The sequence below is a fragment of the Lates calcarifer genome, linkage group LG16_LG22, assembly GCF_001640805.2.
Source record: "Lates calcarifer isolate ASB-BC8 linkage group LG16_LG22, TLL_Latcal_v3, whole genome shotgun sequence".
NCBI classification, from domain to species: Eukaryota; Metazoa; Chordata; class Actinopteri; family Centropomidae; genus Lates; species Lates calcarifer.
The window spans coordinates 1,010,942-1,025,015 of NC_066848.1; the positions used below are offsets into that span (position 1 = coordinate 1,010,942).

The following is a 14,074-nucleotide window of genomic DNA, read 5'->3' on the forward strand; positions in this document are numbered from 1 at the left end:
TTTGCAAATGAACCAAACCACAGGTGTGAATGCAACCTACATTTATTTAATGAGAGAAGAGAAATAAGTCCTAATATGTGTTGGGCCCTGTTTGTGTTTAGTCTGTGCATCCAAACACATGCAGTTAAGGTGAATTACAAACCTTGTATTCAAGGCCAGGAGGTGTGAATGTGTTTGGGTGTTCCACTGCCTCTCACAAATTACATGCTTAGCGAAAAAGACCTAAAATTATTGTACTAGTAGTAAGAATATTGAGAGTGAAAGGGGAGAATGAGAGAGAGAGAGAAGCAGACAAAATGAAGGCATTTAATATTTCTGAATAAATATTTCCCTCACATCCTCTGAGGAACGTTTTCTGGGATTACAGCTTCTCCACATCAGAGCCGCTCAGCCACTAATCATCTTTACTCTGAAAGATTTCACTTTCTTGTCCAGTCTGTCACTTACAATTTTTAATGTCAACTGTCACAAATTCCCATTTGTACAACATTGTTCCCTAAGTTGCATTTAAAACTTTTTACAGTGGGTATAACTGTGACTTGTATTATGAGCACACGCAGCTTAATTAAATCACAAAAAAGGCATTAGCTTCTCGAGTACACACAAAGCAAATGTATATTTGACTACAACTGGATTGTATTTGGAAATTAAACACTTGGCATTTCTCAAAGAGGTAGTATTTCCATGGTGATAATGCCCGTTGCTTAGCAATCTCCGCCGGCTTTACTCCTTTTTTTCATAAGGAGTAAAATCCTCAAGATTAGTCGCCTTGGCAAATGGCCTGCATTGGCTCTTTGTCACTGTTTCACCATCCTTTGTTTAATCAGGCATTTTCCATTGAGATAGGAATCGCTGTGACAAAGTAGGAAAGATAAGCATGAGTAATGATCATCTTAAGTCATAGCCAACATTTTAAGCCACTGCATACTCATACATGCACGAGGGTCTCTTGAATAAATTAGATCTTCTGAAGCACACATTTCTGTACCTCTGCCCTGACGAGGAGCTTCCACTGACTACAGAATCCTTAAGATGTTGACCAACCTTAACCCTTTTGCTGTATCACTACCTTTAATCCTTAGCCTAATCCAAAAATAATCCAAACCGTTTTAAAATCAAATCCTAACACAAAACTAATCTGAAAGCTATGTTTGACCTTAAACCTATGGTCAAATCCTAAACTAGAACTTTGTACAAACCTTTTGAAGACATTCGACGCTCATAAGAAGTTGTTCACCAGCACAGACACCCACTCACAGTTTGACGCCTCTGTTCTCCTCCTCCAGCGAGGTCATCCTGTCCAACATCGACGTGGGTATCGCTGGCATCTGGGAGTGCCTGGTGACCAGTTCCCGTGGCAACACTTCTCAGCAAATGGAGATCGTTGTTCTGGAGACGTCGGCGCCGTACTGCCCCACTGACAGAGTCACCAACAACAAGGGGGACTTCAGGTGAGTCACCTCACAGCAGTCACGCATTGTGCAGCTGGTCGAATATGTGTGGTCATATAGCCTCATAGCACTGTCAGCTCTATCCTGTTGGTACCCTTCAAATAAAAAGGACTGAAAGGAATAGTTTGTTTATAGCTTGTTTGCTTCCTTGCTGAGAGTTAAATGAGAAAATTGATATCGCTCGTGCTAGTAAATATAAAACCACTGCCAGCTTAATTTAGCACAAAGACTGGAAATAACTGGAAACAACAAGAAGTGTACAACTGGTTTTGTTTTCCCCTGTTTCCAGTATTTCATGCTGAGATAAGCTAACTGCCTCCTGGTGGTAGCTTCATTTCTGTACAGATATTAAAGTGACATCAGTCTCTCTAACTCTCAGAAAGAAATAAGTATATGAGGTGCGATCAAAAAGTTCCAAGACTGCTCCTATTGTGAACAAACAGAACGTGGCATGATAATGCACAGCCAGCAGTACAAGCAATAATTTCAGTGGTCACACTGAAACACGTGCTCTATTATAACAACATGCTTCCTCACAGTGTGTTGAAAGCAAAAATAGGGCCACTCTAACACACTCTCTGCTCTGCACCTGCCCTATTCACCCGCCCCACTTTCACAGTCCCAGAACTTTTTGATCGCACTTCAATTTTCCTTGAATGTTTTCTTTCACCGGGTCAAAAATAACTAAGGTTATATAAATAAACCAGAGCCTTGAATCTTAAGTGTACTTTTCGTTTACCAGTTAGCTCTGTATCATTAGTGGCAACGGACAGTAATGGCTGGTTTTCAAAGCTGATACCAGGAGGTCTCCAGCAAAATAAGCAATCGTTTAACCCCACTATAATTTAATCTACCAGAAATATTCTTAATTACAGTCTGCTGTGCAAAAATTAATACTGTAATCAGAGCGGTCACTATATTTAAGTCTGACTCTTGGTGGTGGCGTGCTGATTTTTGTTCCACCTGACAAAAATCTGCCACACCTGGTGTGCCTTACACCAGGCTCAGTAACCATCAAAGACAAGAGGAGAGTACATATACAGTAGAGCCTGGACAGTTCATATATTTTAATAATAATTGGATATGTGATATGAAAACTCTCACAAACGTTACAGCTCTGTGTAGTCCAGCTTTATAGCAAGACTGTAAAAAAGGGAGAGCACATATTCCCACGACTGAGGTTTCAAATAAAAACAAGAACAAATGCTCCACATCTCCTCGCCCTCCATCACTCCTCTTTTTCCCTGTCTACTCCTTGTGACCACCTTCAAACCTTGTAGTTGTACACACACAATCACATCCTCCACCTCTCCTCCCCTGTGGGTTTGCTGTCGTCGTGTACACTCCTTTCTAGCTGCTGTACTTTACAGCCTGCTTCCAGTGCAGCAGGCACAGAGGCTTTGTTTCTGCCGGAGCGTTGGAGTAATGGGCTGGAAAATGAGCCCACTTTTTTGTTGGGGGCGAAATTAACGCCATTTATTACTAAGTAGCTGCTGCTGCTGCAACAGTGTGGATAGAAAGAGAGAGGGGGGAGAAAAGAGAACGGGGTGTGGAGCAGAGGGGTGGCAGGTCTCTACCCTGGGAGCAGACTACCTGCCTCCTGAGTGCCGTGCTCCTTTATTTTCATTTAGACAAAGTCAAAGGTGCTGCCACATTAAGCATTACTTCAGCTAAGTTTCTGCAGGATTTTGATGTTGCCTTGAGGAGAAAATTAAAACACATAAGAGACACGTTCTCCCCTGATTGTGGACAAATTGACAACTCTTTCCTGAGGCTGCAGAACGCCAAAAAAAGAGCTTTAATCTCCAACAGCACTAAGAAACAAAACCTGGAGTCCCTTTATTACCATGGAAATGGAGGCTAATGTAGTGGACTGTGAATGTTTGGCTGACTTTTTACACTCAAATGAGCTTTATTTTATTGAAACACTAACAGGCATTACCCATAAAATGAAAATTTAAAAATCACCCTGGCCCCTATCACAGGTTGGTCAGTAGAGCAGCTCCAGGACTTGGCTCTTGATGACATTATTGAGAAAGTCTCATTTCCTGCTTCAGAGGAGACTTCACTGAACTTTGCATGGCCATACGAACAACACTTGTAATTACTGTTCGAGGCTGAATTTCCCCTTCAGGAGGATCAGGGTTTTTGCTTCAAATCAACATCGTTCTCTAACATTTTTCATCTTCCATTGGTGGTTTGCATTTGACTTAGCATCGTACTTTCATGGAGCTGTGAGACCTGCAAGAAGCAGACAGAACATCAACATCAAACCACTACATGTCAAGGTGTCCTGACTTTGAGTCCTTAGTGTTGGTCATTTCAATCGTCTCTCACATTCTATGCCCCCCCCAGGTTGTGACAAAGCTTTCTGTTTATCTGTGTAATCTCCAGGCCATATCCAAACAGCCACAATGACAACATGTGGGTCATTTTTAGAAGACATTATACTGTATCCTCAGGCTGAGCAGTACTACACACAACGATCAAACTGAGCTTAATGTGTAGAGTTGGTGCAGTGCCCCTTTAAGTGCATTCTGTCATTAAACAAAAAAAGTGTTTCATTGTGCACAAAGTGGAACGACAATAAAAATGATTAATAAAGTTTGTAAATAAAGTTAATTAAGTCAGAAGTCATCAATAACACAACACATTGTTTCACAATCAAGTATCAGAATCTGGCAGTCCTGCTGTAAAAATAATTAGAGCTAGCTGTAAATCAAATATGCTAATTAATCATTTCCGAGGTACAGAGAGGATGAAATTGCCATCTGGTGCAGCGAGAGATTTCTAAATTCACTTGACTCCTGATAATGTGGAGATATCTTGTGCGGCAGGTGGCCAAAGACTCTCGCTGGGATCCTGGCCTTCCTGCCCTGCGCTCCTGCCACCTTTGGCTCTGCCCCCCACCCCTCTGGCAGCTGCCCCCAACCCCTCCATCCAGAGGGAGAAGAAGGCGTGGAGGCGCTGCGACCGGGCTGGACGGTGGGCTGAGGAGGATTACACCCAGTGCCCATACGCCAGCGAACTAACCCGCGTGCTGCACGAGCTCACCCAGGTATCACACACAGAGGACTTGTTGGAGAGAAAACAGTTTGAATTCATTCACAGATTTTAATCCACAGGGTTTTTGTTTGCCATTGAATCAGTTGTAATAAAGTTTACTGTGATGTTCACCATGTTGACTCCTCCATATTTACCAACCCACTCAGACAAATGGTAAGATTTAATAACTTCATACTCCCAGAAGACAGAAACTAACATCTCCACCATGTGTAGCCTGCAGGTGTTTGCAGATCTGTACATGTATGTCTTCATGTATATAATATGAAGTGACTGACGACAAACTGACTTCATTCTACATCACTCATGGGATTACTGAACCACATTAAAGGAATCACATTCACAAAACTACATGTGTGACATGAAAACGCGTCAGAGTGATTTATTATTTATTATATGTTGTCAGAGCTGTTTGGTGTTATGTCCCTGCTGAGTTGTGATGATGGACTGTGTGATCATCCCTCTTTGAATATTGTTGCATATTTTCCTTTTTATTCCAGATAACTATAAATACCACCAATGCTCAGCCTTTAGGCCAGCAGTTAGTGGCCTTCACCAGCAGGGCGGCGCACTTCACTGATGTCATGGACGTCATCTTTGTCACACACCTGGTGGAGAGACTGACGAGGCTGGTGGAGAAGCGCAGAGAGGTGAGAGTGATAAAGCATGTGATCTAAGACCCCATTTAAGGAGAACCACTCATTCATATACCATCAGCTGCTCCTCCCATTCTTACAGCAATCGTGAATATGCCTGCTCACAGTTCTCTGAAAGCACTGATTAGCTGTTGCCTAAAAGGATGAGATTTATCAGGAAAACTGTAGACTAGCTCATCTTGAGCTAACAACGGCTCCTCGAGTCCTAATTGAGCAAACAGAGACGGACACCTCAGTGAGAGACGGCAGAAGCTGCCTGAGAAGACACCAGGAAACAAGCTGTCGTCCTGGATTCAATCCTTCAATCGATTCCAGACAGCTTAACTTTTCACCTCAAACGCTTCCCTCTCGCCCATGGCAGCGTTGGACCTGAATGACAATTATGGTTATGAAGATGCATCTGTTTTTGGGCAAGCCATGTTTTTACCTTAGGTGAACCTGCTCTCTGTCTATGACCAGAGGCAATGGGAGGGCTTTACGTAACGCTGAAGGTCAGGTTGTGTGAGGCGAAGGGTGCTGAGCTTAGTCAGTGAAAAGAATCAATATTAGCTCTCACTCGTCCAATTACTCATCACAGGTCACTCGGGAGGAGATATTATTAGGAGATACTTTGAGTTTTATCATTCCTAAGACAATGCTGAGGAGACCACCCTCATTCATCCAATAAAGAACAGTCAAATGAAGCAACAATGAAAAGTACAGTAAGTAAATAGTGAACTGCCATCTCAAGGAAGTGATTATGCCCCATTGGAGCTGCTAATCTAAATTAAATCTCCCTATAATGAATGACGCCACCATTGCCTCCCTCACAGTTCTGACTGGAGATTATAAATGTGCCTGTTGTTGTGGATATGATTGATGTGCATGATGAGTCTGCCTCTGTGTGTGTGTGTGGGCTTTGTAGGTACAGTGTGTGTAACTGAACATTTGCATACATGTGTGCTTGTGTTTCTGCAGCTGGGGGATTACATATCAGACATAGCCAGTAACATGATGCTGGTGGAGGAGCACATCCTGTGGATGGCCCAGAACGAGGCCCGGGCGTGCACGCGGATCGTCCAGTGTGTGGAGCGGATCGCTGACCTGGCGCTGACCGGAGACAATCAGGTCGTTTCTAAGGTACGGCTGGACTGCTGCACAGCTCCACCCACACTCACAGCCACCGCCAGTCAGGGCGGAGGTTGATTATCTGACTAAACGTCCCACAGCTTTACCTTTTTTTCGTGAGGCTTAGAATAATGAGAAGTTAATTTGGCCTGAGCAGATAGCTAGAATAAGTCAAGAGAAAGATAAATTGCTTCCTTTCTTTGTTTCTTCTCGCTTCCGTCTATTTTTTTCCCTCTGCTGTCACTTGGGATAAAAGCATCTGCTAAATGACTAATATAAAAATCTCTCCCCTCCCTTCTCTTCTGCCACCCACCAACCCCTCCCACTCTTTCCCTCACTCCTAATTCTTGGCCTGGCTCCCTCAGGTGTCTGCTAATATAGCTCTGGAGGCCTTTCTGATCCGCCCGTCTAACTTTCTCGGTCTGTCCTGCACGGCACTCCAACGTCCCCCTTCGTCTGCCCCCTCCCCCCTTCCCTGACAGCCACTCCCACACTGACAAGGGCATGGGCAGAGAGCGTGATGCCGTGGGGGAATCGTTGCTCAACTTCAAATGCCACACTGTCAACAACAGCGGCTCGCCGGCCAGTCAGCTCAGCAAGGTAAGGCCCAAGTTAATAAATGGTGTGAAACTTTCTGAAATATGCTATTCTATTCTTTTGCTCACCTCTGTTGGCAAAATCCACCGGATCCAGCCCGAGGTCAGGAAATGGTGTTCTTTGAATGTTTCTCTTTCTCACTCTCAGTGGGGCTTTTTTTTTTTTTTTTTTTTTGAAAGGCCACACACACTTTTGTATTTTTTGACAGTGTGTTCAAATGCAGGGATGAGAGAGGATGAACAGAGGATGTTCTAACAGAGGAGAAAGAAAGCAACTGAGAAAGAAATAAAATATGAGACTGGGAGAACAGCTTGTGCAGCAGCTCGTGGGCACAATAAAACGAATTCTCTAACACCACACAGTGGAAGCATGTGAGAAAGATTACCACCTGCCCTTAAGACTGTTGTTGCCTATTTGTCCCAGCACGATGACACCTTGTTTGGGTTTTCTGGCACGCCATAGATCAGCTGGTGATAGGTGGGGTTGTAGTGGAGGTAGGTTCAGTAATTTGGGAGTCAGTGCGTGCTGGCCCCTCCCCTGTGATGGATAAGATGGCCTTGCATACCCTGTCACTTTAAATCAGCTGCAGCCCCACCATGGCTCCAGTTGTGTCTGTCCCAAATGACAAACACCACATCGACAGATGAGAGGCACTGTGCATCTGCAGACGGCAGGGAAAACGCTCGGCTCACCTGGCACTGAAGTGGCACAGTTCTGCAGCATCTGAACAGTTTGCACCCTCTAGCTATTCAGCCCGCTGAAGAATTCATCAGCGTGCGTGCGGGCGAATACGCTGTCTGTGTGTGTTAGTGTGTGTCAGCCGGTGTGTGTTTATCTTTCAAGCTGCATGCTTATTTCATTTCCCTCGTCTTCTTCTTCTCTGGTGAGACAGTGTCAAGTCTCTGTGGTTTTGTCAGCAATTATAGCAGTTAGTTCTCAGCTCCAGGCTGTGTGTAGCATGCGTGCATGGATATACATGTATGTATCTGGGAGATGAGCTAAGTCAGCTGTATCACTGCAGATGGACTTTAAAATTAGGAGCAACATTTATTTTGGTGAACACTAAGAGCCTGTACTTCACAGTTCTGACAGACTTCATTACACTCTCAAGTCGAGTCCAGAAACAACAAAAATCAGTTGATTTCTCTGTGCTGAAGCTGGGTTATTGGCCACAACCCCAAGTCTTCTCAAGTCTTGGCACGCTGTGTCTTTGAGTAGCATATTTGAGCATGAAACTCCCAGTACGATGGATTTGGCTTTTGACAAACTGTAAATATGAGAGGATGTGTTGACGTGTGATGCTCTCCAAAGCTTCTCCTCGCTGCCTAATCGCAAGTAAGAGTCTTAGTTGAAAAGCAGCCTAGAGAAAGCTGATGTTAAAGAAAGGACGCTTCTATCTGGTCTCTTCATTATCGTAATTCTGTTTGTGTTTGTCATGAAATGTTTTCTACTCAAATCTGGCATTTTGTCAGACTGTGTTCTGGCATCTCAATGTGCTGCTAACACAGACTTTTCTCCAAATGTACTCAGTCTCCACACGTTTGTTAAGACGGGAAATATATTTAGTGATATCTCTTGGCACAAGCAAAAGTCATCATGATTACAGCTGGTCTCTAATAAGTAGTTGAATTTTGTATCTGCGTCCAAGTTAGAAAGTATGGAGGTTTGTTAAGCTCTGAGTCTGAGGCTCAGTCTTTCTCTCAGGTTGTCATTTAGCTAAATATGAAATGTGTATCGCAGTTTAAAAAAAACAGGAGCTTGATTAACTTAACTTGCTTGAACATTGATCTAAAATGCATCAAATCAAAGTTTCATTTTTTGTAAGTCGAGGATCCTCAGCTTAAACCTTCCAGTGCGACCAGATCTTCAGACGCAGCTCGGTGCTACAAAGACAGGGCAGTGATTTATTAAACTGACGTCAGTGAATGATAGAACTGATACTGTGTACACCATGTCAGGCTTATTTCAGCAGTTCAGTTCAGTTCAGGCTCGAGGAACAGAAACAGTGAGAGATTCAGATTTGATAAAAAGCTGAATCCTGGACAGAGGGAGAGGCACATCTCAATCAAGCCTGTTTTTCTATAAGTGAATGACTTTGTGTAGATGAGATCAGAGGAACCAGGTGTGTGTGTGTGTGTGTGTGTGTGTGTGTGTGGGTTGAACTCTGTTTTTCCTTCACTGCATCAGATGAATTTCTCCCCCATGTTGAGAAATTATTACTCAAACACTTCAACATTTATTCAGTTAACACCTGTTGTGTCCATCACACTGAGGTTATATCCTTACTAATACGTTTTAGTTTGACAACTTATCACTGTTACCACGGTTACGCCTGGCGGTGAATGCATGGATACCAAGTGTTTGCATCAGGCGTTGCTGACCTCTGTGTCTTTGTTGGCAGCTGTTAAATTCCTTTCACCGTTTCTCGTAGTATTTTCTGCAGCTAAGCAACCAACTGCAGAGAAGACAATCTACTTCCTGTTTACACCGGCACGCACACGCCCAGTGTACGCGTTGTCCATTTTGTTATAGAAAAATAAATATGTGCTGCGTAATTGCTTCTCCAGATAATCACCTATATCCTGAGTGTGCCACCTGTATCACCAGTATAAAGCAGTGCTATTATGAATACATTACTGACTTAAGAAGGTGGTGGGGATTATTACTGGATCACTGACTAGCTGGCATGAAGAAATCATAATAATAGTAAGGCTGCAGCACATTAGAGGCTGTAGCCGTATTGTATCTCCATTAAGCTAATCTTGATTTAACAAGGCACGTTGACTAAGAACATCACATAAATGAAGTGGCCAATTTACAACCTTAGTCTGGGGGAGTGCTTGTAGGTGGAGAGAGGGTAACACACATTCAGTTTCAATCACACTCAAAAGGTGCTTTGCTTGAATATTGTCACAGTGTGACTGAGACACTGTATTGTACATATAAACACGTAAAGCTAAGATGATGATAGTAATGCAGAGTCATTCTGCACAACAGTCCACGATTAAAAGACGTCATTAGTACCCTCTGTTTGTGCTTCGATTTTGGCAAATGTGCTGCCATTATTCTGCATTTTGGCATTTTCTTCAGGAGGTGCAGCCAGGTTTTTTCTTGCCTTTAAAGACTTGATATATTTGGATCGTTTTTAGATTTAAAAAAGTCAGCTTTTGGGTGTGAGATAAAGAAGTGTAATATTATTTCCACCTCGTTTAATGTGCAGAATGAACAGAGCTTGTCCTCTGGGCGATTCACACTCTCACACCTACGAGCTGCCCAGTTTCCTGCTCCTTCCTGCTCCTCAGGAGCAGTTGTGGGGTGAGGAGCAGCGCCCTGCTCGAGAGCACTTTAATGGTAATTGTTGAGGGAGACCAAAGTGACTTCAACAGCCTATAAAATGTCTCTAATCTATTCAAGCTTTCACTCTGCTGCAACAATATCTTGAACCCCCCCATCCACCCACCCACTGCTGCACCTTTGACAGGGCTTGTGGGAAAGACTTTGCCAATTACTGATAATCTGGGAAAGTCTCGTAGGTCCAGTACTTTAGCACACACTCTGGTAACCTCTCCTTCTCACACACAGATGAGCATACACACCCAAAGAATTCATATCCAGCTCATTTTGTGCTGTTTCATTTTCAGGGAAGTTGAGAAAATGTGCTAAATTATGAGATTGCATCATGAAGCGTGTGTTACCATTTTTTTCTATTAACCTTCTGTATTCTTTTATAATTATGCCTCCACACAGACGATAACGTCCGTCCGCTTCTTATGAAGGTCACATCTCTTCAAATTTGGCGCAAACATTCAGTTAGACTCACAGATAAAGTGATCACAGTTTGGTCGTCAAACGTCAAAAGTCGTCAACGTGATATCTCAGGAACGCCTGGAGGGAATTTCTTCAAAATTGGCTCAAACGTCCACTTGTACTCTTCACTGCTTCAGAATCCTCACTACATGTATTATGTGTCTGATATGGATGTAAACTGCAGCTGACTTTCTTTAGTTTGTTCTTTATACACTGCCACATGCAGAAATAGATTTCAGGTTGGTAGCTTCATGATATTCTTTGGCCACAAATCATTAGTCAGGACATCTGTCAGTATCCCTGCTTTTCCTTCCATGTCTTGTGTATTTGCTGCCGGGCAGAGTCTCTGCTATGAGCTGTATCAGCTGAACACTGAGCCCCTAAACTGCCAGTATTTTGACAGATATTCTAACCACTCTGTCACTTACATGGCCTCGAATTTGTCACTAAAAAGGTGAACTTCCAAGACTTTCTTGGACGAGTTTGTGGAGAAAGCTGTCGTTCCTTTGCTGCCATGTGTGGTGACGCCACTTCAATCAGGACAGACAAACTTAAAGAGCTATTACATGAATTCATTTGACATAGTGTGTGCAGCAGGAAAAATTAAAAGGAGATGCGAGGAGCCTTCAGTGATTAGACCCCCATCGTGTGGCTGTCATTTAACAGGGAGAGTCACAGCATGAGTCACACAGAAAGCCTCTGATGGAGTCTAGACACAGTGGTGGTGAGAGTGAAGAACAGACCAGCTGAAGATGTGTAGATGTGATGTTGAGTCTGATTTCCTGAGCTCAGCAGAAGGACAGCTGGTTCTGATGGAAACTAGCAGCAGAGGCGGGTGACATCGATCTGACACCAACACCAAAATTAAAAAAAAAACAGAGAGAGCACCAGCTGAAAAACCTGACAGCAGTGAGATGATTGGCTCACAGAGGTCGTGGCAAAGTCTGATTGGCTGAACACAAAAGTCCATCATTGGAAGAAGGATGTACAGTAGACAGTGCTGCTTCTTATCCACCTATGAGCTCATTATTATTCTCTCTGCAACACATAGCAGCCATCTACCTGCGTCTGTGTGCATTCACTGCTGTATTCCCACTGAGTTTCTGAGGCTTCACCCGCAGCCATAGATTTATAAATAGTCTGCACTTTACCTGACTTGACGTTAGCCTTGTTTTCAAAGTTCAGTCTCCTCTTTCGGCCTTTGCAGTGGTAATGTCACATATAAACAGTACAAACTGCTGTTCATGCTTGTTGGAGTATTTGTGGGATTTGTGGAGGCGTCTGCTGCCTGAACTCCAGTTGTTACTAACCGGTCATTCAGTGTGTTGTCTAGTTTATTCCTTTTAGACTGTGACAGACAGACTGGGTAGGTTATCTGTGGTTTGTCCAGTCACTGTAGGTCTCAGTGAGTCAGAATGGTTCTTAAAATCTACGTGTGAGTTACGTCAGGAGAAGTGTTCAAATCAGACTCTCTATATAATCTTATATTTGAATGCTCAATGCATCAAGTGTCAGTGTTGCCATGACAATAAGTAAACCACACATCATTCGGCTGAGACAAATCTCATAATTCTTGGTCTCACAGCACGCTGTGAGACGGCAATAAAAGAAAAGCAAAATACACCAACCAGTGTTTGAAAGGATGCATCAAATCAGAGATGAGGGAAATCTGGACGTAGTATCAGATGAAATAAGATGAGCAGTTCTGAATCGAGAATGAGGGTCTGTTGTGTGAAAGCAGCCATCTTTCTTCCCTCCAGGAGTGTGAACTTTGTGCGAGATAAATACATTTGGTATATCAGGAGCACATAATGCACACACACACTCTCCCCTATGACTCATCAGTCAGCCTGTCTAACACTGCTCAGTTTAACAGCACACTGTGAAGACTGCAACAGACACACAGCACCACAGCTTGTTATCGAGCAAATGAGTTACTGTGAAAGATATAAACAGGCAGTAAAGAAGGAAATAAGCTGGAAAATATTCCAAGTTGGATGCTCAGTCAGTAATCAGTGATTCTCCTCCAAACTGAGCCGCTGTAGATTTGGCTGCAGGTCAAGTTTAAACCAGCAGTTTTATTGAACTGCGTGTACAGCACAGTACGTCTGTATGGAGGTGACATGGGCATACGTGTCTTCATTGACCTGCAGTGTCCTGTAGCAGCCGTGTGGAACCAGTTTCTTATTAACAAGAACAGTGGCACACAAACTTTTTAAGAAGGGGCTTTAAAAGTGATTAATAGTCCAGCTCCTAAAAACCCACAGACTTCCCCATAAACTTCTTTTCCAGGCTGTTCCCTCCAACCTCATGGAACTGACTGACTGGCTGAGCGATCTGCTCTCTGTCTCACTCTGGCAGAAGCTCAGCACCGTTTAGAGCCATTTTGGGTCCAACTGGACTAAGACACAGAGCATATGGCCCTGCCGTGCCGACACCTTGACAAAGAGAGGTGTAATAAAACACAGCCTCGCAAACATCGGCGCCTTACGTAATGCACTCTGGTGCAAAAGTATTCATCTCCTGATTGATTTTCAGTATTTACACACATACATTTTTGACAGATGTGATTGTTATAGAGGAAGGCCAAAAGACAAAAGAAATCTTAACTTCTCCTCCGGGGTTCAACATGAACATTAATAATGAAATAATGCATATTAGTGTTCCTGTTGATGCGTGAGGTGTGTTTAAGAAGGAACAAATGATTGTTGTTTAAAAAAACGTCTGGGGCTTTAATAGTATCTATAAGGTTCCATGAGCCTCCCAGTGGTCCAGTGGTCTAATGTAATGAGTCCAGCTGGGACTGTATGTCATCTTTATGTCTCCACCTTAATCACAGCTGCAGCCGGAGGCTTTATGTTTTCAGCTTGTCTGTCTGTCTGTCTGTCTGTCTGTCTGTTGGCTTTCCTTGTGAACATGATATCTCTGAAACACCTTGACTCAAGGATGAATTAGAATTTGGGCTCAAAGGTTAAGATCACAACTGTGATTCTAGTTGCAGATGTTTCTCTCACTCTGTCAAATAAACACTAAAATACCCAGGTTTTTAACACAAGTCCAAGACCGGCTCTGTTCAGGAAGAGGATTTCTATGCCTGCAGCTAAAGTTCCTGCTGTGTAGATGCACTGGAAGGGTCGGCAAACGATGCTAGCAGTTTGTTTGCATGCTAACATTCACTAATTACCACTAAACACTAAGTACAGCTGAGACCAACAGCAGATAGTATTATTATTTTTAAATTTTTTTTTTTTTTTTGGTAGAATGCAGCCTAACGACGGCCCCAGATGAAAAGTTAAGGGATCACCAAAATTATTACAATCCATCCTCATTGGGAACTGGATGTCTTTATGTCTTTACACAATGTTAGACAAGACATTTCACTCAAATGTCAAT

The 14,074-nt window shown here is 43.2% G+C and overlaps 1 protein-coding gene across 1 annotated transcript in view; it reads left to right on the forward strand.

Moving 5' to 3' along the window:
• The window catches only part of LOC108890399 (adhesion G protein-coupled receptor A3), a 131,796-nt gene that overhangs the window by 41,315 nt on the left and 76,407 nt on the right, over nt 1-14,074 (forward strand). Inside the window, 7 exon segments of the mRNA XM_051076685.1 lie at nt 1,287-1,451; nt 4,289-4,370; nt 4,372-4,509; nt 5,015-5,164; nt 6,128-6,289; nt 6,643-6,732; nt 6,734-6,877. Coding sequence (XP_050932642.1) covers nt 1,287-1,451; nt 4,289-4,370; nt 4,372-4,509; nt 5,015-5,164; nt 6,128-6,289; nt 6,643-6,732; nt 6,734-6,877 — 931 coding nt within the window.